The 22,552-nt window shown below is 48.1% G+C and overlaps 1 protein-coding gene across 1 annotated transcript; it reads right to left on the reverse strand.

Annotated features, from left to right (window-relative positions):
* Nucleotides 1–473: 473 nt before the first annotated feature.
* VSIG10L2 (V-set and immunoglobulin domain containing 10 like 2) lies at nt 474–15,194 on the reverse strand. The gene is given in 17 exon segments (XM_064268312.1): nt 474–1,027; nt 1,177–1,229; nt 1,326–1,335; nt 1,611–1,749; nt 2,119–2,329; nt 3,824–3,944; nt 3,947–4,069; nt 4,072–4,247; nt 5,561–5,810; nt 7,897–8,100; nt 8,703–8,762; nt 8,765–8,977; nt 14,353–14,493; nt 14,496–14,627; nt 14,890–15,108; nt 15,111–15,141; nt 15,144–15,194. Coding segments are annotated over 17 exon segments (2,232 nt in total). The 3' UTR covers nt 474–929.
* Between the last annotated feature and the right edge of the window lie 7,358 nt (nt 15,195–22,552).

Consider the following 22,552-nt stretch of genomic DNA (forward strand, 5'->3'; position numbering starts at 1 on the left):
TTCTCATCTAAGTCCCCTGCGGAGGCAGCGCTGAGTCCTGACTCCTCTAGGCAGTTGAGCAAACATTTGCTTATGTCCCACCCAGATTTCAGACACACACGGGGAGCCAGTGAGTCATGCTGGCTGCTGACAGGAGTGTAACCTTGGAACAGCCCCAAGCCCGTCAGCCAGCTCCCCCAGGCTGGGGCAAGAAGCTGCATTTGGAAGACTGTTGCTCTGGTGTCTTGGCATGGACCTCTGGAGACCCAGCCACTGGGTGTTCCCTTTGGCCACTGCAGATTCAGTGATATTCCTAAGCTAAAGGTAAAAGAGAGAAAGACCTCGGGATCAGCACCCGGCTCTGCTATCAGCTCTAAAGCAGGAGCCGTGCTCTCAGGGAAGGCGTTTGCGGGGTTTGAGAGGTATGGAACCCACAGGAAAGCGCCTCATTTGCCTCTGCTGAATGACGAGAACACATGGCTACACATTTCTTGCTTCCCATCCCCTGTCTTCCTCCCGGTAGGAAAACCCGGGACCGGCAGTCAGCTTCTTCCTGGGGGAGCAGCAATTGAAATAACCCTCCGGCGTGAGAGCATCAAGTGTGGTTTATTGAGCAGTGGCTCAGTCCATGGCCTTTTGTCTGGAAGCAGCTCGCTCACTCATGCTTCTACAGCACTTGAGACTGTTCCAGGACCCTCTTGCTCTCAGGCCCTGTGGTACCTGCCCAACTGTGCGTCTTCCTCGTCCTTCCACAAACCGGGCCAGGGCCTCTGTTGCAGCTGTCACTTAGGGGCACTGCAGCCGAGCCTTGCCCTGGTTGTAGGATGGGGCATACATTGGGGCAGAAAGTTGGTGTCTTAGTTACCTTGATTTTAAGACCGAAGGCTGACAGAAGGGGGCTGTCTCCCAGCTACCAGCCCTAAGCATGTTTCCACCTTCCTCTCTGGGCCTCATGGTGCTGTGGTCACTGTGATAGTGATGTTCACTGGCGCATCGGTGAATTTGTGGGCAGGATCTGACCCCGGGGTGGTGGCTGGTGTTTCTGTGCCTACAAAGCGTAAGTGAGCAGGGAAGAGCGAGAAGCCTGGCTGGCGTCCCTGATTGTTCTCAGAGGCTGACGGTGACGATGGGCACAGCACATTAAATAGGACTGGCCTCAGTATACATGAGTGACCTTTGGGATAAAATTGTGCTTACCCGCCTGTGCCTCCATGCCTTCCCTTTCACCCCTACGTTGATGATTTTGCTCCCTGAGGGTGAAATGGGAGAGCTAGCGGCAACTACACCTCCCCAACCTTCCGTCCCAGTCGGGAAAATCCTGGCCCACTCAGATGGGAACAAGCAACTGACCAATGCCTGAAGGAGAAAAAGGAAAAGAAGCATTTCCTGAGCAACCCAGCGCAGATGCCGGGAGAAGAACCTCCCCTTTTCCCTTAGGCTTAATACTAAAGTCTCTAGAGCCCAGAAGGAGGGCGGCCCCCAGTGCCTGAGGTTGGGTTGGAGCTCAGAAGGATGACATCAAGCAGTGGGAAGAGGGTCACAATTAGGGAAGAACCTAGATTCCTTTCCCAGAGAAGCTCTACATCTCTCTTTTGGGTAGGTCCAGACCTGCCTACCTTATGGGGTCAAGCAGCTCCTCCCCTTCAGGTTCCCTCTCATGGGGGAACATCTCTGGGTGCTGGTAGCACACTGGAGCACCAGTAGGGAGGCGACCGTTGCGACCACCATTCCTGTGCCTGCTATGCCCAGAACTGCAGAATAGGGAGTCCACTAGGAGGAGAGAGGATGGGTTGCATGGGACAGGTTTAAAGCTACTACTGGACTTGGGCCACAGTGACCTTTAGGGTACTGAGCAGGCAATGCCCGTTCTCCTTCAGTTCCCTCTCCACCTCATAGGAGAGATCGAGGGCCCAGGTCTCTCCCAAGGAAAGAGATGCCGCATCTGCCTGGTGCTCTTGAGGTTTTGAGTCCCCAACCAAATACCCTATTTCTGCCACAGAAGGCAGAAGGCTAGTTGTCTTGGCAGTTTGGGGTTGAAGGGAAGCTGAGGCACAGGGTTGGACTCCTACTCTTAGTCACCAGCGCCCAGTGCCTCCCCTTTCCCTGTTTCTTTTGAGTCACTTTGAATTACAACTCAACCCACGGCTGGACACCCCCCTGAGGTGAAGACACCAGGTGCTGGTCTGTCGCCATGGAGGACCCACCCCCCATGTGATGATTCAGAGCTGGGATGCGGAAGGCATAAAGGACCCCTGGGTCCAAGCCTCGCAGCCACCGGCTCCTGCTCTCTGGCTCAATGTCATTTGCTGCTGTGTCCCAAGCCCCAGCTCCTGGGCCTGGGACACTGGCCCTGTCAGGCTCCCAGGACCCTCAGTGGCCCACTGAAGCCACCCTTCTCCCCAGGAGATCAGGTGGCTGATGGTGGCTTTGGGAGGAACTGGATATCCTGGGGTGAGGATGGGACACACAGGTGGCTGTCTACCTGCAGCATCTGTGCTGTGTACCTGTGTGTGTCCTTGTTCAGGGAGAGCCTGGTAGTGAGGGACAGGCAGTGGCTGGGGGTTCGAGGACCTAATCAGTTCTGTGCAGTCTCTGTTCTGTGTTACCCTTGACTTATTATCTGGGCCTTGGTTTCCTTGTCTATTAAATGAAGAAAAGGAGATCACCTGACTGTATGAAGTTCTGGGTCCTGTGCTCAGGAGTGCACCCCAGTCACTCCCCTACAGCCCATCTTGCTTCTTGCTTCCCCCTCCCAACCCCGCTTCTACTTCAGTCGTCTTCACTTGGGCAATTTAATGACATTAGTTGTGTTTATCACATTGTGCTTCGGTCCCTGCTCTTGAGGGCCTGTGTGCACCCTAGGGAGCCAAAGGGTCCAAATCTGTGGGCAGGGAATTCCTGTGCTTTACACCTAAAACACTCTCTAGCCAGTACACCTTGCGATCCCGCCACACGCGCACGCACACACACACACACACACACTGCTCCTTACTCAGCACCCCCAGCTGGACCCCCTCACCACACACACACACACTCAGGACCTCTAGCAGGACCCCCTCACTGCACACACACACACTCAGGGCCCCCAGCTGGACCCCCTCACCACACACACACACACACACACACACTCAGGACCTCCAGCAGGACCCCCTCACTGCACACACACGCACACTCAGGACCCCCAGCTGGACCCCCTCACCACACACACACACACTCAGGACCTCCAGCAGGACCCCCCTCACCACACACACACACACACAGGACCTCCAGCAGGACCCCCTCACTGCACACACACGCACACTCAGGACCCCCAGCTGGACCCCCTCACCACACGCACACACACACTCAGAATCTCCAGCTGGACCCCCTCACCACACACACACACACACACACTCAGGACTCCCAGCAGAACCTCTTCACCACAAACGCACACATGCACACTCAGAACCTCCAGCAGGGCCACTTCACTACACACACACACACACACACTCAGGACCTCCATCGGGACCCCTTCACCACACATCTCACCACACACATACACTCACACTCAGGACCTCCAGCAGGACCCCCTCACCACACACACACACACTCAGGACCCTCAGCAGAACCTCCTCACCACACACGTACACTCACACACTCAAGACCTCCAGCAGGACCCCCTCACCACACTCACAAACACACTCAGGACCTCCAGCAGGACCCCCTCACCACACACACACACATTCACTCAGGACTCCAGCAGGACCCCCGTCACCCCCCCCACACACACACAGACACTAACTCAGGACCCCCAGCAGAACCTCCTCACCGCACACGTACACTCACGCACACAGTCACTCAGGACCTCCAGCAGGATGCCTGACTGCTGTTGCCCACAGTGTTGCAGGCTGCAGGTTGGTAGATGCCCTTGTGGTGCCACGAATCAGCATCTTGGAAAGCCAGGTGGAGCTGGATACCCTCGGGTACAACATGAATCTGGGAGTCTCTGGTTCTAGCTGCTGCTGCTGGGGACCCAGCCAGAGGAGCTGAGCCAGAGGTGTGCCCCCTAGGAGGGCCACCCAGCCAGGCCCCTCCCCCTGCAGCACACACCCCGGGGCTCCTCCACTGCCAGCTGTGGGGCTTCTGCAGGGACCTTGAGGGTGAGGCTGATGAGAAGGCTGGAGGTCAGGTGCAGGCCTGGGTGGAGGAGAGGGCAAAAGAGGGAAGAAGAGGGCATGTTGGAGTTGACAGTGGAGCTTGTCTTTAGCCAGTCAGCCTCCTCTTTCAGGCTCCCATTTTAAGCCAGGTTCTATCACAGTCTCCTCTAAACCTGGCTCCAAGGCTTACCAATGATAGCGGTGTTCCTGCTCCCTGCTCCCTCTCCCCCGTCTCACCTCACTGCTGTTTTATTCCTGTTTGAATCAACCACTCCACCCCCAGCACCTGGCACCAGGTCTCCTCCTCAGGACAGGCCTGGTGGATGAACCAAACTCCATTTGCAGCCTGCCAGACCACCTAGCCCTCTCAGCTCTGGGCACGTGCTGGCCTGTGCAGGCACTGTTTGCAGGGGCTGACTCCTACAGACCCAGCTTTCAGGTGTCAGTGAACCTCCTGTGATGGAATTTGGGGCCTGAGTTTGAGAAATTAAACCCGTTGCTGTCAATTCCGACTCATGGCGACCCCATGTGTTACAGACTAGAACTGCTCCATAGGGTTTTCTTGGCTGTAATCTTTACGGAAGCAATTTGCCAGGCCTTTCTTCTACGGAGTGGCTGTGTGGGTTAGAACCACCAACCTTTAGGTTAGTGTCAAGCGCAAACCACTTACGTCCCCCAGGCTCCTTATGACTGAGTAATAGAAAAGGAAGTATTTTGGTTGAGGGCCTTCTCAGGGCTCCAAACACACCAGCCATCCAGCCATCTTTGGAGACCAAGATGTAAATCATTTTGTGAAAATTGTCATGTGTGATGGCTCGTTGGTTTGCTTATCTCATATATGTATTTTTATTTCATATTTTTTCTTGAGGTGGGAATAAATACGACAAAGCCAGATGGAGGGGAACCCAGACAGAGAAAGGAACACCGACAAAAAAAAAAAAAAAACAAATAGGGGATGTGAGAGAGATAGAGACCTCTGACCCCTGAAACATTAATGCAAAGCAGGAATATAATCAGGACCTCCATCATGCAGATTAATCCAAATGACGAATACAGGCCCAGTTCTCACATCTTCTAGACCTGTGCTGTCCAATTTGGGAGCCACTAGCCACCGGCAGCTACTGAGCCTTGAAATACTTAAATACATAAACCGATTCACAGAACTGGTATGGGAAAAAAAAAAGAATGTAAAATAGCTCATTAATAATTTTTATATCACCGTATGTTCAAATGAGCTGGAATTGACTCAACAGCAATGGGTTTTCTAACGCGTATGTTGAAATGATAATATATTGGGTATATTGAGTTAAATAAAATATTTCACCTGTGACCTTTTTTTAATGCAGCTACTAGAAAATTTAAAATTGTATATATGACTTGCAGTCTGTTTCTACTGTGCTGCACTGATTGAGGCCAGACCCCCTCATTTTATGGCTCACACAAACTTGAGTCCCTGGGAGGTGAGGTGATCAGTTTCCTGACTCATTTTCATTCCAGCACAGCCCACCCCCTTCATCCTGGTCCCAAAGGGCCCCAGCCCCAGCAGCGCCCCTACTGATCCAGCTGGAGCTGGCACTGGGGGTATGGGTCCGGAGGGGGCAGGAGCTTGGCAAGTGAACTCTCTCCCAGCCAGACCTCCACAGGCCTTCAGGAGGTGGACAGCCAGGGTCAGGCTGCTGCCGCCCCTGGAGCCAGCTCAGCGTGGCCAGACCACTCACAGCTCAACGTAGTGAACCGGCCCCTCCTGTGGCCGCAGTTTCTGCAGGTGGGCTCTGGAAGGGCACCCCTGGATGAGGAATTGTGGCTCAGCATGGCCCTCAGGGAGGAGCGGGGCTCGGCAGACCTACTCCATTCCCTCCTGCCTTCATTTATTCCTTCTTTCACTCATTGCTTCCTTACTCAGTCATTGGTTTATTCACTCAAAAAAAAAAAAAAAAACCCAAACCCTTGCCATTGAGTTGATTCCAACTCATAGCAGCCTTACAGGACAGAGTAGAACTGCCTCACAGGGTTTCCAAGGAGTGCGTGGTGGATTCAAACCGCCAACCTTTTGGTTAGCAGCCATAGCTCTTAACCACTATGCCACCAGGGTTTCCTTTCTTAACTCAGTCATCATTTATGGAGGGTTGACTGTGTGCCTGGGAAGTGGTGGGAACAGACACAAGCAACAAATACCATAGAATTGGAGAAATGCTGGAGCGTAGATAGAAAGAAGAACTCCCGGGGGCTTAAGGGAGGAGGATCTCGCACGCAGGATGCTGCTCGGGTTGGGTTGTGGTGGGTGAGTGGGAGTCTTCCAGGCAAGAGAAGGCAGAAGAGCACGCAGGCAGGGAAGACACTGGAGAGATTTCAAGGCCAACATGCGATGTGGCTGCAAGGTCCTTGAGAGCCTGCTGAACCTGGAGGCTGGAGGCTGATGAGGAGGTTGAACCGAGGTGGCCAGGCACAGTGTGAGGAGACCAGTGGTGGAGTAGAGAGAAGTTAGAGAGATAGCACCTGAGCTGGGCATTTCCCACCTCCTTGTCTACAGGGCATATCTTGGAAGTTGAGGTCTGAGCTCCAGCCTGGATCCCAGGAACCCTCTTGGCCTCCCTAGCTGTGATCATTAAGATTGTGTGTCAACTTGGCTGGGCCATGATTTTCAGTGGTTTGGCAGTTATGATGCAGTTTGGCAGTTGTATGATGATGTGATCCCCTCCATGATGAGATTTGACATCACGTGATCACCTCCATGATGGTATCTGCTGTGCGTAGCCAATAAGCTGAAAGAGAGTTTCTTTGGGAGTGTGGCCTACTTCCCATATAGGTGAGCTTCCTGGCAAGGGCTTTGCTTGCTCTGGATCATCTGACCTCCAGTTCTTGGGACTTGAGCTAGCAGATTACCTGTGGTCTTGCCTGCCAATTTTGGGATTCATCAATCTTCCCAGCCCATGAGCAAGAGCTCTGCTGTCTAACCTGACGATCTTCGGTTCACAGCCCCTGCAGTTACGTGAATCAGGAGAGGCCTCTATTCTGCCCCATAGACTTGGGATGATCCAGCCTCTACAACTGTGTAAGCCATTTTCTTGATATAAATGTCTCTCTATATTTAAATATATAAAACGTTTATATATATATATATAAATCTGTGGCAAAGGACCTCTTTAAAGTGTTAAAAAGCAAAGATGTCACCTTGTAGACTAAGGTGCGCCTGACCCAAGCCACAGTATTTTCAATTGCATCATACGCATGTGAAAGCTGGGAAATGAATAAGGAAGACTGAAGAAGAATTGACGCCTTTGAATTGTGGTGTTGGCGAAGAATTTTGAATATACCATGGACTGCCAAAAGAAGGAACAAATCTGTCCTGAAGAAGTACGGCCAGAATGCTCCTTAGAAGCAAGGATGGCGAGACTGCGTCTTACATACTTTGGACATGTTGTCAGGAGGGGTCAGTCCCTGGAGAAGGATATCCTGCTTAGCAAAGTACAGGGTCAGTGGAAAAGAGGAAGACCCTCAATGAGGTGGATTGACACAGTGACTGCAACAATGAGCTCAAGCATAACAACAAATTTAAGGATGGTGCAGGACCGGGCAGTGTTTTGTTCTGTTGTACATAGGGTCACTATGAGTTGGAACTGACTCAATAGCACCTAACAACAACAACAACAATATATTTATATGACTTACTGGTTTTGCTTCTCTAGAGAACCCAGCCTAAGACGGTGGCTCACACCCAGCCCTGCCTGGAATGCCAGAGCCCTTAGTCAGTTCAGAGTGTGATGGAGCAAAGGGCAGGCACTGCTGGGGCTCAGTGCCGGCTGGCTTGTGCAGGTGAGGACGCTGCTGCTGGAGAGCTAGGCGGCCACATGACTCCAGGAAACATTGCTGGGGGCAGTAGGGCCAGTTCCCTGGGGCCCTTCGCACTGCAGCTGGGCAAGTGGAAGCCTCCCAGGCCAGGCAAAGACCAAAGTCACAAGAGGATGGGGGTCAAGATGCAGGGGGGCTGGGTGGGAAAGGTGAGTGAGGTCAGGCTGGAGTGGACTTCACGTCCCAGTGCAGGCCAGCTCCCAACTCAGGCCAGGGCCTGGAGGCCTGGGCTGTCAGAGGGGAGGGGAGTAGGGAGAAGTGGGTGAGCAGGGGAAGAGGGAGGCCCTCCGAGGGGCTGGTAAGGAAAGGTCAAGGGGCAGGGATCATGGAGTGGGCAGGAGTTCTGAGTCCCTCCAGAATCCCAGAAGCCCCTACAGGAGCTACCCACTGCCCATTCTCTTCTCTGCCCCTTGCGCACCTGGGAGTCATGACACTACACCTCACTGTCATTACTCTACCCTTCTCTGTGCCTCAGTCCAGTCCCCAGGGCCAGGGGAATAATGGCTGCGGGAGGGGGCCAGTAGGTCAGGAGCTTCCCCCTCCCACTGCCCCTTCCCATGGTCCTTCTAGCCGCTCCTCCAGCCCTGTAGCTCTGCTTGATTCTCCAGACACCTTCCCCCTCCCATGCACACACTCCCACCCCAGTTTCCACAGGGCACCTGGGGTTAGCCAGACCACTGGCTAGGGAAGCTCCAGCATGGGTGGCCCCAAGGTCAGACTAGGCATCCCTCCACTCACAGTAGATGGTGAGCTGCACGGCGGTCTGTGTGCTGGCGTCCAGGTGCCTATCGTGAGCCGACAGGTGTATGGGCCTGCATGGGCACAGCCAGTGCTGGTCATGATGGAGGCAGGCCCAGGGTGGACCCAAGTGTGTTCATGGAGTCACACACAGCAGCTCGGAGGGTTGGATGCCACCAGGTAGCTCAGGGTCAACCCTTCCCTCTCACTGGCCCAGAAGCCACTGTCAGTGGTGGCCAGGGTCTCCCCGCTGATCACAGGCTCATCTGGACCATCTTCAAGGACACGGGAGGTCCTTCACACCTCCTGATCATCATTCTGTTGTTCACTCCCACAGGCCTCACTGAAGCCATTCACTATCCCACAAGCATGTTCCAGACCTACTCTGAGTCAGCTGCTGTGCTAGGACTCAAGAAACTCTGTGTCCAGGGCGCACAGCACAGATTAGACCAGGTAGGGTGACCAGAGTTTATGGAGGAGTGCCCAGATGGTGGGAGCTCAGGGGACAGTGTGACTCGGTGGGCTACACTGGGGGGCAAGGGGCTGGGCTGAGATGGGGATGTACATGAGTCTGCCAGGCAGAAGGGAGGCGGGGTGACCAACCCTCCCAGTTAGCCCAGACTGGGGCCTTTAGTGCTGCAACTGAGTCATGGGCAAACTGGAACAGGTGGTCACCCTAGGCTGGTGGTGACAATGCCCTGAACATGATCCCAGCAGCCAGCCTTTTCCACTGAGAGCTCCTTTGGGTCACCTCCTCCTTCTCTCTCCTGTGTTCAAGATGAGTGTCACCACCTCTGAGACGCTCTCCCTGGCTCCCTCCTAGAGATGACTGAGGTGTCTGCCTGCTTCCATTCTGCCTCCACCTCCTTCCCAAGCACTTCTGCTGTCCTTTCATGGTCCCCACAAACACCCCGTTAGGGCAGGAGGAGGAATCCTTGCTCCTTAAATGTCTAGACCAGAGCTGTGCAATAGACATAGACCAGCCATGGATCTTATTTTAAATTTCCTAGTTGTTGTTAGGTGCCGTTGAGTCAGTTCCAACTCATAGCGACCCTATGCACAACAGAATGAAACATTGCCCCATCCTGCACCATTCTTACAATCATTGTTATGCTTGAGCTCATTGTTGCAGTCACTGTGTCAATCCACCTTGCTGAGGGTCTTCCTCTTTTCTGCTGACCCTATATTTTGCCAAGCAGGATATCCTTCTCCAGGGACTGATCCCTCCTGACAACATGTCCAAAATACGTAAGACACAGTCTCTCCATCCTTGCTTCTAAAGAGCATTCTGGTTGTACTTCTTCTAAGACAGATTTGTTCGTTCTTTTGGCAGTCCGTATTATATTCAATATTCTTCGCCAAAACCACAATTCAAAGGTGTCAACTCTTCTTCGGTCTTCCTTATTCATTGTCCAGCTTTCACATGCATATGATGTGATTGAAAATACTATGGCTTGGGTCAGGCGCACCTTAGTCTTCAGGGTGACATCTTTGCTCTTCAACACTCTGATGAGGTCTTTTGCAGCAGATTTGCCCAATGCAATGCGTCTTTTGATTTCTTGACTGCTGCTGCCATGGCTGTTGATTGTGGATCCAAATAAAATGAAATCCTTGACAACTTCAATCTTTTCTCCGTTTATCATGATTATTGCTCATTGGTCCAGTTGTGAAGATTTTTGTTTTCATGTTGAGGTGCAGTCCATACTGAAGGCTGTGGTCTTTGATCTTCATTAGTAAGTGCTTCAAGTCCTCTTCACTTTCAGCAAGCAAAGTTGTGTCATCTGCATAATGCAGGTTGTTAATGAGTCTCCCTCAAGTCCTGGTGCCCCGTTCATCTTCATATATGAAGAAGCTTCTCGTATGAGTTGTTCATCATACAGATTAAATAGGTATGGTGAAAGAATACAACCCTGATGCACACCTTTCCTGACTTTAAACCAATTAGTATCCCCTTGTTCTGTCTGAACAACTGCCTCTTGATCTATGTAAAGGTTCCTCATGAGCACAATTAAGTGTTCTGGAATTCTCATTCTTCGCAATGTTATCCACAGTTTGTTATGATCCACACAGTCAAATGCCTTTGCATAATCAATAAAACACAAGTAAACATCCTTCTGGTATTCTCTACTTTCAGCCAGGATCCATCTGACATCAGCAATGATATCCCTGGTTCCACGTCCTCTTCTGAAACCGGCCTGAATTTCTGGCAGTTTCCTGTTGATATACTGCTACAGCTGTTTTTGAATGATCTTCAGCAGAATTTTGCTTGCTTGTGATATTAATGATATTGCTCTATAATTTCCACGTTTGGTTGGATCATCTTTCTTGGGAATAGGCATAAATATGGGTCTCTTTCAGTCAGTTGGCCAGGAAGCTGTCTTCCATATTTCTTGGCATAGACAAGTGAGCACCCCCAGTGCTGCATCTGTTTGTTGAAACATCTCAGTTGATATTCCATCAATTCCTGGAGCCTTGTTTTTCGCCAATGCCTTCAGAGCAGCTTGGACTTCTTCCTTCATTCAGTCGGTTCCTGATCATATGCCACCTCTTGAAATGGCTGAATATCAACTAATTCCTTTTGGTATAATGATTAATAATAAATAAATAATAATTGGAACCTGGAATGTACGAAGTATGAATCTAGGAAAATAGGAAATCATCAAAAATGAAATGGAACGCATAAACATTGTTATCCTAGGCATTAGTGAGCTGAAATGGACTGGTATTGGCCATTTTGAAAAGGACAATCATATAGTCTACTATGCTGGGAATGACAACTTGAAAAGGAATGGTGTTGCATTCATCGTCAAAAAGAACATTTCAAGATCTATCCTGAAGTACAACACTGTCAGTGATAGGATAATATCCATAAGCCTACAGGAAAGGCCAGTTAATACGACTACTATTTAAATTTACGCACCAACCACTAGGGCCAAAGATGAAGAAATAGGAGATTTTTATCAGCTGCTGCAGTCTGAGATTGACTGAACATGTAATCAAGATGCATTGATAATTACTGGTGATTGGAATGCAAAAGTTGGAAACAAAGAATAAGGATCAGTAGTTGGAAAATATGGCCTTGGTGATAGAAAAAATGCCAGAGATCGAATGATAGAATTTTGCAGGATCAACCATCTCTTAATCGCAAATACCTTCTTTCACCAGCATAAACAGCAACTATACACATGGACCTCACCAGATGGAACACACAGAAATCAAATTGACTACATCTGTGGAAAGAGACGATGGAAAAGCTCAATGTCATCAGTCAGAACAAGGCCAGGGGCTGACTGTGGAATGGACCATCAATTCCTCATATGCAAGTTCAAGCTGAAACCGAAGAAAATCAGAGCAAGTCCACGAGAGTCAAAATATGACCTTGAGTATAGCCTACCTGAATTTAGAGACCATCTAAATAACAGATTTGACGCATTGAACACTAGTGACCGCAGACCAGAAGAGTTGTGGAATGACATCAAGGACATCATCCATGAAGAAAGCAAGAGGTCACTGAAAAGACAGGAAAGAAAGAAAAGACCAAGATGGAAGTCAGAGGAGACTCTGAAACTTGCCCTTGAGCATCGAGCAGCTAAAGCAAAAGGAAGAATTGATGAAGTAAAAGAACTGAAGATTTCAGAGAGCTTCTCGAGAAGACAAAATAAAATATTATAATGACGTGCAAAGAACTGGAGATGGAAAACCAAAAGGGAAGAACACGCTTGGTGCTTCTCAAGCTGAAAGAACTGAAGAAAAAATTCAAGCCTCGAGTTGCAATAGTGAAGGATTCCTTGGGGAAAATATTAAATGACGCAGGAAGCATCAAAAGAAGATGGAAGGAATACACAGAGTCATTATACCAAATTTCCTAGTAGCCAATTTTAATTTTAAATAAAAAGTAAAAAAACAAAACAAACATTAATAGATTTTTTTTAATAATTTTTATTGTGCTTTAAGTGAAAGTTTACAAATCAAGTCAGTCTCTCACATATAAACTTATATACACCTTACTATATACTCCCATTTACTCTCCCTCTAATGAGTCAGCCCACTCCCTCCTTCCAGTCTCTCCTTTCATGACCATTTTGCCAGTTTCTAACCCCCTCTACCCTTCCATCTCCCCTCCAGACAGGAGATGCCCATATAGTCTCAAGTGTCCACATGGTGCAAGTAGCTCACTCCTCATCAGCATCTCTCTTCAGCCCATTGTCCAGCCCAATCCATGCCTGACGAGTTGGCTTCAGGAATGGCTCCTGTCCTGGGCCAACAGAAGGACCACCGGGGTCCTTCTAGTTTCAGTCAGACCATTAAGTCTGGTCTTTTTATGAGAATTTAGGGTCTGCATCCCACTGTCCTCCTGCTCCCTCAGGAGCTCTCTGTTGTGTTCCCTGTCAGGGCAGTCATCGGTTGTGGCCGGGCACCATCTAGTTCTTCTGGTCTCGGGATGATGTAGCCTCTAGTTCATGTAGCCCTTCCTGTCTCATGGGCTCGTAATTACCTTGTGAGCTTAGTGTTCTTCATTCTCCTTTGATCCAGGTGGGTTGAGACTCGTTGATGCATCTTAGATGGCCGCTTACTAGAGTTTAAGACCCCAGATGCCACACTTTGAAGTAGAATGCAGAATGTTTTCTTAACAGATTTTATTTTGCCAGTTGACTTAGATGTCCCCTGAAGCCATAGTCCCCAAACCCCTGCCCCTGCTTTGCTGACCTTGAAAGCATTCAGTTTATTCAGGAAACTTCTTTGCTTTTGGTTTAGTCCAATTGTAACACTAATAGATTTTAATAATTATTTTGTTTAGCCAAATGCATCCAAAACATTGTTTCAATATATAGTCAATATAAAAATTACTGATGCGCTAGTCTGCATTCTTTTTCTCTGTCTTCGAAGTCAAGTGTGCGCTTACTGCATATCCCAGTGTGGATTCGATACATTTCAGGTGCTCCACAGCCACGTGAGTGGCTTCCGTATTGGACAACAGAGCTGCAGACCACCCTAGTCTTCATCTTCTACATGGAACTTCTGATTTCTAGCTTCTGCTTCTCAGCTTCTGACTTTCAACCAGCTTGGTACCCTCTCTTCCCATGGTGGCACCCTCCCTGTTTTCAGGGAGGAAAATGGGCCCTTAATGCCCTTCAGGCTCAATCCAAGGGCAGACTTTCTACATCACCCCTGAAATTACTGGTAAAATTGTATATGCATGAATAGAGCCATGGTGTCTCTGAGTGGTGCAAACAGTTAATGTGCTCAGCTGCTAACTGAAAGTTTGGAGGTTCAATTCCACCCAGGGGCTCCTCAGAAGAAGGGCTTGGCAATCTGCTAATGAAAAATCAGCCATTGAAAACCCTTTGGGGCACACTTCTACTCTGACACACATGGGGTTGCCATTAGTCAGAACTAACTCAACAGCATTATTATTATTATTATTATTATTATTATTATTATTATTATTATTATTTAACTAAAACCATCATCAGCCCCAATGGGCAAAATATTGCAAGGCTCTTGTCTATTGGAGTGTCTTAAGGGCTGGGCCATCCTGCAGTGCAGGGACTTGGAAAGTCTGGGGTGTGGAAGAGGCCAGGGGGAGGGTGTTAGGGGTAGTGGTGGGGGTTAAGCTCTGTCCCCTCCCCTGTCCCCCCTACCTACTCACAGATGACATCCAGGAAGACTCTATCACTGCTCAGCCCGTTGGCGGTGTTGTGGGCACTGCACACGTACCAGTCCAGGTGTGTCTATTTGACGGGGTTCAGCTAGAGTAGCTGCCCAGCGAATTCCAGCAGGGCCTCCCTGGGCCTTAGGGTACCTGGTTCTGCCAGGTGGGGACCACGGGTTCCATGCCCTCCCACACTGCACACGTGGCCACCACAGAGGCACCCTTCACTGGGAACAGGTCACTCAGCTGCACTGGAGGCTTCGATGCCAGCACTGGCCAAAGGAGGGAAGGCCCTGTGTTTTTTTTCTGCAGACCCAGGCCATGCATGGCTTTGTCAACAGCCCAACCCCTGCTGGCTGGGGGCTTTCCTGCCCACCAGACCCTGACATCCTGATTTAACCCCCTCCCCTTCCTTGTGGCCCCAGGTTTTCTTACTCCGGCATTTTAGAACCTGAGCCAACAGAATACGATGGGAAGCACATGCAAATAGATGCAACGCAGCTCAGGTCAGTGTGCCCCTGGTGTGGCCCTCACCCAGCACGGCCAGCGTGAGGTTGGGGTAGGAGGTGTGCAGCTGGCTGCCGTGGGCACCTTTCTGCAGCTCACCCAGCACCAAGCTGCCATTCCTCAGACCCACACGCCCCAGAGCTGAGGCCCCTGACCTCACTTTGGATGTGGCTCTGTTGGCGACAGCCACAGGCTGGGGGGGCCAGGGAGCTCAGGGGGTGAAGTTCCAGGGGACTACCAGGGGGAGGGCCCTGAGCCACAGGCCAGCTCCACAGAGCCAACCCCCCCACTCCGAGAATGGACACCCCTTCCTCCTCAGAGGCTCCAAGCATCTAGTGAGGCTGGCCCCGGAAAAGAAGTGCAACACGGGACTTCTGGGTAGTTCTGGGTTCCCCTGTACCCCTCTTTGTCTGAGCCTCTACAGAACTGGGGACTTCTGAGCTGAGATAAGAGAATGGATTTACATCTGGGTTCTCAATTCTGATCCATTGGTCAGTGTCTCTGTTGTTGTACCAGTACCAGGCTGGTTGACTACCATAGCTGTCTCATAGGTTCTGAGGTCAGGTAGTGTGAGTCCTCCTACTTTATTCTTCTTCTTCAGTAGTGCTCTTTCCTTTCCATATAAAGTGACTGATTAGTTTTTCCATCTCTTTGAAGAATGCTGTTGTGAGATCAGAAAGTGCACTGGAGCAGAGGTTTCCCCTCATGACTGACCACCAGACCATTTGGAAGACTTGATAAAAATGGAGATTCCTGGACCTCACCCCAGACATCTGAGTCAGAACCCCAAGCTTCCAAAAGTAAGTGTGATGATCAGCCAAGTTTGATAACTCCCAAAGACTCACGAGATTAATGTGGCCACTGACAATTCAGGGCCTGGAGATCTCTGTGCGAGGACTCCAGGAGGATTCTAGAGTCTGATCCCACCTTCCTCTGGTCTCATTGTAGCAAAGAGAAGATGACCCCAATCAGCCCACCCAGCATCTGTTCATTCCTCATATAATTATGACGTGACTTGTCCCTGGATGATGCAGTTAACGTGCTAGGCTGCTACCTGAAAGGTTGGAGGTTCAAATCCATCCAGAGGCTTCTTGGAAGAAAGCCCTGGCCATCTACTTCTCATACATGAGCCACTGAAAACCCTATGGAGCACAGTTCTACTCTGACACACTTGGGGTCGCCGTGAGTCAGAATTGACTAGACGGCAACTAGTTTTGTAGGTTATCGAAATAACATTAAGGAAACTCTGACCTCAGTCATGCATAAAAGTGCAGTGATGTGGCAGAAGACACCAGACTAGATGCAGAGAGCCATTTTGTGAATGGACTGGGTTATTTAATAACATGACCTTACTGTGGAGAAAGGATTGTAAAAAAAGAAAATTCCTTTGAGACAGTTTCTTAGCTTTTTAATTGCAGTTTCTTTCTCGTGGTGTTTGTAAGAGTGTGGGAGCATTCCTTCTTTGATAATGTTAAATTTTTTCAGTTTCAGGTGACATGTGAAACATTCCTTAAGATTTTTCTCAAAGTTTTGAAAAGCTATTAGCCAGGATCACACTGTGATAAGACATAACATTTTCCTTTAAAAATCTAAGTGCAAGGGTAGAGTGAAGAAGCTGTTGTACATTTATGATTTAGTAAAATAATTCTAAAGGGAAAAGAAAGTTCAGTTGCCAGGCACCATGGTTACAATGACAACCGACTCATCTCACTCCTGCTCTCAGAAAGCTTTTAGTCTATCAGGGAGTCAGACGATAAATAGTCATTACCTATAACAATGGACTCAGACATACCAATGATCATGAAGATGGCACAGGACAGGGCAATGTTTCATTCTGTGATACATAAGGTCGCCACAGCCAACTCCATGGCAAGGAATAATGACACGTGGTAAGTCAGTCAACAGGGCATTCTTTGCCTTCTCAGGCCCTGGGGTCTCAGCCTCCCCTCTTCTCCTGTTCCCTGGTGGCCTGGGGGGCCCTGCATCCTATAAAGTGCTTTGACAGCCTCAGCAAATCTGGATGAAAACAAGTGCCTTTGGGGACTACCAAGCCCCAAGAAAAGTTCATCGTAGCTTTCATTTGAGTGCTTCCTTCATGCTAGGCTCTGTACTGCACTCTTCACATGGATCCTTTTAATTCTCACAACCTTGTTATTGTGTTAGCTGCCCTTGAGTTGGTTCAGACTCACAGCGACCCCATGCACAACAGCACAAAACACTGCCCGGTCCTGTGCCATCCTCACAATCATTGTTATGCTTGAGCCCATCATTGCTGCCACTGTGTCAGTCCATCTCATTGAGGGTCTTCCTCTTTTGCACTGACTCTCTGATTTATCAAGCATGATGTCCTTCTCCAGGGATTGGTCATTCCTAATAACAGGTCAAAAGTATATGAGATGTAATCTCACCATCGTCGCTTCCAAGGAGCATTCTTCCAAGACAGATTTCTTCATTCTTCCGGAAATCCATAGTATGTTCAATATTCTTCACCAACATTGTAATTCAAAGGTGTCAATTCTTCTTCCGTCTTCCTTATTCATTGTCCAGGTTTCACATGCATATGAGACAACTGAAAATAGCATGGCTTGGGTCAGGTGCACCTTAGTCCTCAAAGTGATATCTTAGCTTTTTAACACTTTAAAGAGGTCTTTTGCAGCAGATTGCTCAAAGCATTATGCCATTTGAGTTCTTCATTGCTGCTTCCATTAGAGTTGATTATGGATCCAAGTAAAATGAAGTCCTTGACAACTTCAATCTTATCTCCTTTATCATGATGTTGTTTATTGGCCCAGTTGAGAGGATTTTTGTTTTCTTTGTGTTGAGGTCCAATCCATACTGAAGGCTGTAGTTTTTCATCTTCATCAATCCTCTTCACTTTCAGCAAGCAAAGTTGTGTCATCTGCATATTGTAGGTTGTAGGTTGTTAATGAGTCTTCCTCCAACCCTGATGCTACCTTCTTCATATAGTCCAGGTACTTGTATTATTTGATTGAATACAGATTGAGTAAGTATGGTGAAAGGATACAACCCTAATGGGCACATTTCTTGACATTAAACCACGCAATATTCCCTTGTTCTGTTGGAATGATTGCCTCTTGGTCTATGTACAGGTTCCTAATGAGCATAATTAAGTCTTCTGGAATTCACATTCTTCACAATGTTGTCCATAATTTGTTATGATCCACACAGTCAAATGCCCTTGAGTAGTCTATAAAACACAGGTAAACATCTTTCTGGTATTCCATGCTTTCACCCAGGATCCATCTGACCTCAGCCATGATATCCCTTGTTCCTCATTCCCTTCTGAATCCAGCTTGAATTTCTGGCAGTTCCCTGTGCGTGTACTGCTGCAATCTCATTTGAATGATTTTTAGCATAATTTTACTTGAGTCTGATATTAAGGATATTTTTTGACAATTTCCACATTCTATTGGATCACCTCTCTTTGGAATGGGCACAAATATGGATCTCTTCTAGTCAGTTGACCAGGCAACTGCCCTCCAAATTTCTTGGCATAGACGAGTGAACACCTCCAGCATTGCATCCATTTGTTGAAACATCGCAACTGGTATTCTGTTGATTCCTGGAGTCTTTTTTTCACCCATGCCTTCAGTGCACTTTGGACTTCTTCTCCAGTACCATTGGTTTACGATCATATGCTACCTCCTGAAATGGTTGAATATCAACCAATTCTTTTTGGTACAGTGCCTTTTCCATCAACTTTTGACGCTTTCTGTGTTTGTTCAGTATCTTCCCATAGAATCCTTCAATATTGCAACTTGAGGCTTAAATTTTTTCTTCAGTTCTTTCAGCTTGAGAAATGCTGACCGTGTTCTATCCTTTTGGTTTTCTAACTCCAGGTCTTTGCACATTTCATTAGAATATTTAGTCTTTTTGAGCCACCCTTTGAAACCTTCTGTTCAGCTGTTTTAGTTCATCATTTCTTCCTTTCACTTTAGCTACTTTACAGTCTCTAAATTCAGGTGGGATATACTCAAGATCGAACTTTTGGCTCTCATGGGCTTGCTCTAATTTTCTTCAGCTCCAACTTGAAGTTGCGTATGAGCAATTGATGTTCTGTTCCTAGTCGGCCCCGAACTTGTTCTGACTGAGTATACTGAGCTTCTCTATTGTCTCTTTTCACATATGTAGTTGATTTTATTTCTATGTATTCCATCTAGCAAGGTCCACATGTATAGTCACCATTTATGTTATTGAAAAAAGACCAGTGGAACAAAATGCTGCCTGTTGCATCATCCCCATAATAGGTTGCCAATTGAACTGTTTTGATCCGTAGGATTTTCACTGGCTGATTTTCACAAGTAAATGGCCAGGCCTTTTTCCCTACCCCATCTTAGTCTACTGAAACCTGCTCAACATCATAGGAAGGTCCACTGAAACCTGCTCAACGTCATAGGAACACACAAGCCTCCATTGGCAAATAGGTGGTGGCTGTGCGTGAGGTGCATTGGTCGGGAATCAAATGTGGGTCTTCAGCATGGAAAATGAGAACCCTACCACTGAACCACCAATGCCCTCAAATTTAAAAAACAAAAACAAAAACCCGCTGCTGTTGAGTCAATTCCAACTCATAACGACCCTATAGGACAGAGTAGAACTGCCCCATAGAGTTTCCAAGGAATGCCTGGTGGATTCGAACTGCTGACCTTTTGGTTAGCAGCCGTAGCACTTAACCACTGTGCCACCAGGGTTTCCATAATAATAACAGCTATACTTTATTGAATACCTGCAACATACTAGGAATGGGCTCGGTGTTTTTAACAACTCCATGACGTAGTAGCTGCTGTCTACCTTTTGCAAATGAGCTCCAATAACCCCTACTTTTCTTCCCATGACTTGATTTCCCAATTAGTCAATGTTTGAACATTTCAAGAGGTAGCATATGATCAGAAACCGATGGTACTGAAGGAGGAAGTCCAAACTGCACCAAAGGCATTGGCGAAAAACAAGGCTCCAGGAATTGATGGAATATCAATTGAGATGTTTCAACAAACAGATGCAGCGCTGGAGGTGCTCACTCATCTATGCCAAGAAATATGGAAGACAGCTTCCTGGCCAACTGACTGAGAGAGATCCATATTTATGCCTATTCCCAAGAAAGGTGATCCAACCAAACGTGGAAATTATAGAGCAATATCATTAATATCACAAGCAAGCAAAATTCTGCTGAAGATCATTCAAAAACAGCTGTAGCAGTATATCAACAGGGAACTGCCAGAAATTCAGGCTGGTTTCAAAAGAGAACGTGGAACCAGGGATATCATTGCTGATGTCAGATGGATCCTGGCTGAAAGTAGAGGATACCAGAAGGATGTTTACCTGTGTTTTATTGACTATGCAAAAGCATATGACTGTGTGGATCATAACAAATTATGGATAACAATGTGAAGAATGGGAATTCCAGAACACTTAATTGTGATCATGAGGAACCTTTACATAGATCAAGAGGCAGTTGTTTGGACAGAACAAGGGGATACTGATTGGTTGAGAGTCAGGAAAGGTGTGCATCAGGGTTGTATCCTTTCACCATACTTATTCAATCTGTATGCTGAGCAAATAATTCTAGAAGCTGGACTATATGAAGAAGAACGGGGCATCAGGATTTGAGGAAGACTCATTAACAATCTGCATTATGCAGATGACACAACTTTGCTTGCTGAAAGTGAAGAGGACTTGAAGCACTTACTAATGAAGATCAAAGACCACAGCCTTCAGTATGGACTGCACCTCAACATAAAGAAAACAAAAATCCTCACAACTGGACCAATGAGCAACATCATGATAAACGGAGAAAAGATTGAAGTTGTCAAGGATTTCATTTTATTTGGATCCACAATCAACAGCCATGGAAGCAGCAGTCAAGAAATCAAAAGACGCATTGCATTGGGTAAATCTGCTGCAAAGGACCTCTTTAAAGCATTGAAGAGCAAAGATGTCACCCTGAAGACTAAGGTGCACCTGACCCAAGCCATGGTATTTTCAATCGCATCATATGCATGTGAAAGCCTGATAATGAATAAGGAAGACTGAAGAAGAATTGACACCTTTGACTGCGATGTTGGCAAAGAATATTGAATATACCATGGACTGCAAAAAGAATGAACAAATCTGTCTTGGAGGAAGTACAACCAGAATGCGCCTTAGAAGCAAGGATGGAGAGACTGCGTCTTATGTATTTTGGACATGTTGTCAGGAGGGATCAGTCCCTGGAAAAGGATATCCTGCTTGGCAAAATATGGGGTCAGCAGAAAAGAGGAAGACCCTCAACAAGGTGGATTGACACAGTGGCCGCAACAATGAGCTCAAGCATAACAATGATTGTAAGGATGGTGCAGGACCAGGCAGTGTTTCGTTCTGTTGTGCATAGGGTCGCTATGAGTCAGAATCGGCTCAACAGCACCTAACAACAACAACGTGTTGGTCCTAAGCTTTTGCATGCAAGGAAAACAAGAATTGATGCTTTTGAACTGTGGTGTTGGTAAAGAATATTAAACATTCTGTGGATTTCTAGAAGGATGAAAAAATCAGTCTTAGAAGCAATACAGACAGAATGCTCCTTGGAAGCAAGGATGCCTAGACTTGGGCCCACTTACTTTGGACAAGTTGTCAGGAAAGGCTAATCGCTAGAAAAGGACATCATGGTTAATAAAGCAAAGGGTTGGCAAAAATGGAGGAAACCCTCAATGAAATGAATTGCTACAACAGCCTCAACAATGGACTCAAGATACCAATGATTATGAAGATGGTGCAGGACCAGGCAAGGTTTCATTCTGTTATGCATGAGATGGCCATGAGTAGGAGCCAACTCGATGGCGAATAACGACATGTTGGTCCCCTACCTTTGCACATTCTCCAGTTTGTCCATGTTCACTGAGACTGTGGTTCACCCTGGTTTGGCCATGGGCCTGTGGTACTGCTAAGTCCCTTCTCTTCTGACAAGAATACTCAAAATCCTTCTCAGTTACATACTGTATTAGAGCTTTATTCCTCCATTTAGTTAGAGTTTATTATCCAGGCACCATGTTCCAGGCATTCTAGAACACTGAGATGTTCACTCATTCTGCATCCCTGGCTCCTCAACTATGGCCTCCAAGGGAGGCAGGGCCGACCTTACCGTTCTGAGAGGAAGTGGTGGATCCACTCATCTCCCGGGTCTCGGACTAGTCAGCGGTGTGGTTGGATCAAGCACCCAGGTTTCCTGCCCTGCCTCACTTTCCAGGAACCCTCCACCTCTCAGTGAGAAGCAGCAACATCTGACTGTGGATACTTGCTAACATCGGGGCTTGATGACTCTGGGCAGACTGGTCCCTTGACCTCTTCCTGTCTTGCACTCATATCTCAGCTTCTTTGAGCCAATCTACATGTCCCTCATTGTCCTGCAGGTTTTAACCCAGCTCTCCAACCTGTTGAGAACGTTTTGAATCCCAACTCTGAGACCCTAGGCTTTTGGAAAAGCAGACTGTGGAAGGATGGGGCAGCTGAGCCAGAGTGCAGGAAGCAGATGCTCCTGAAGTCAGTGGCTTTTCCATATGTGCCTGACTGGAGGCCAGCTGTAGGCCCAGGAGACCCTAGTGGGAGATGAGCCAAGGACTGGAGAGGAAATAGGTCAGAGGCTCGCAGCCAACATGGCCCCTGTTGTGCTCATGGATGAGCCAAGGAGGGAAGAGGC

Source organism: Loxodonta africana, chromosome 15 (genome assembly GCF_030014295.1).
Source record: "Loxodonta africana isolate mLoxAfr1 chromosome 15, mLoxAfr1.hap2, whole genome shotgun sequence".
Classification (NCBI taxonomy): domain Eukaryota; kingdom Metazoa; phylum Chordata; class Mammalia; order Proboscidea; family Elephantidae; genus Loxodonta; species Loxodonta africana.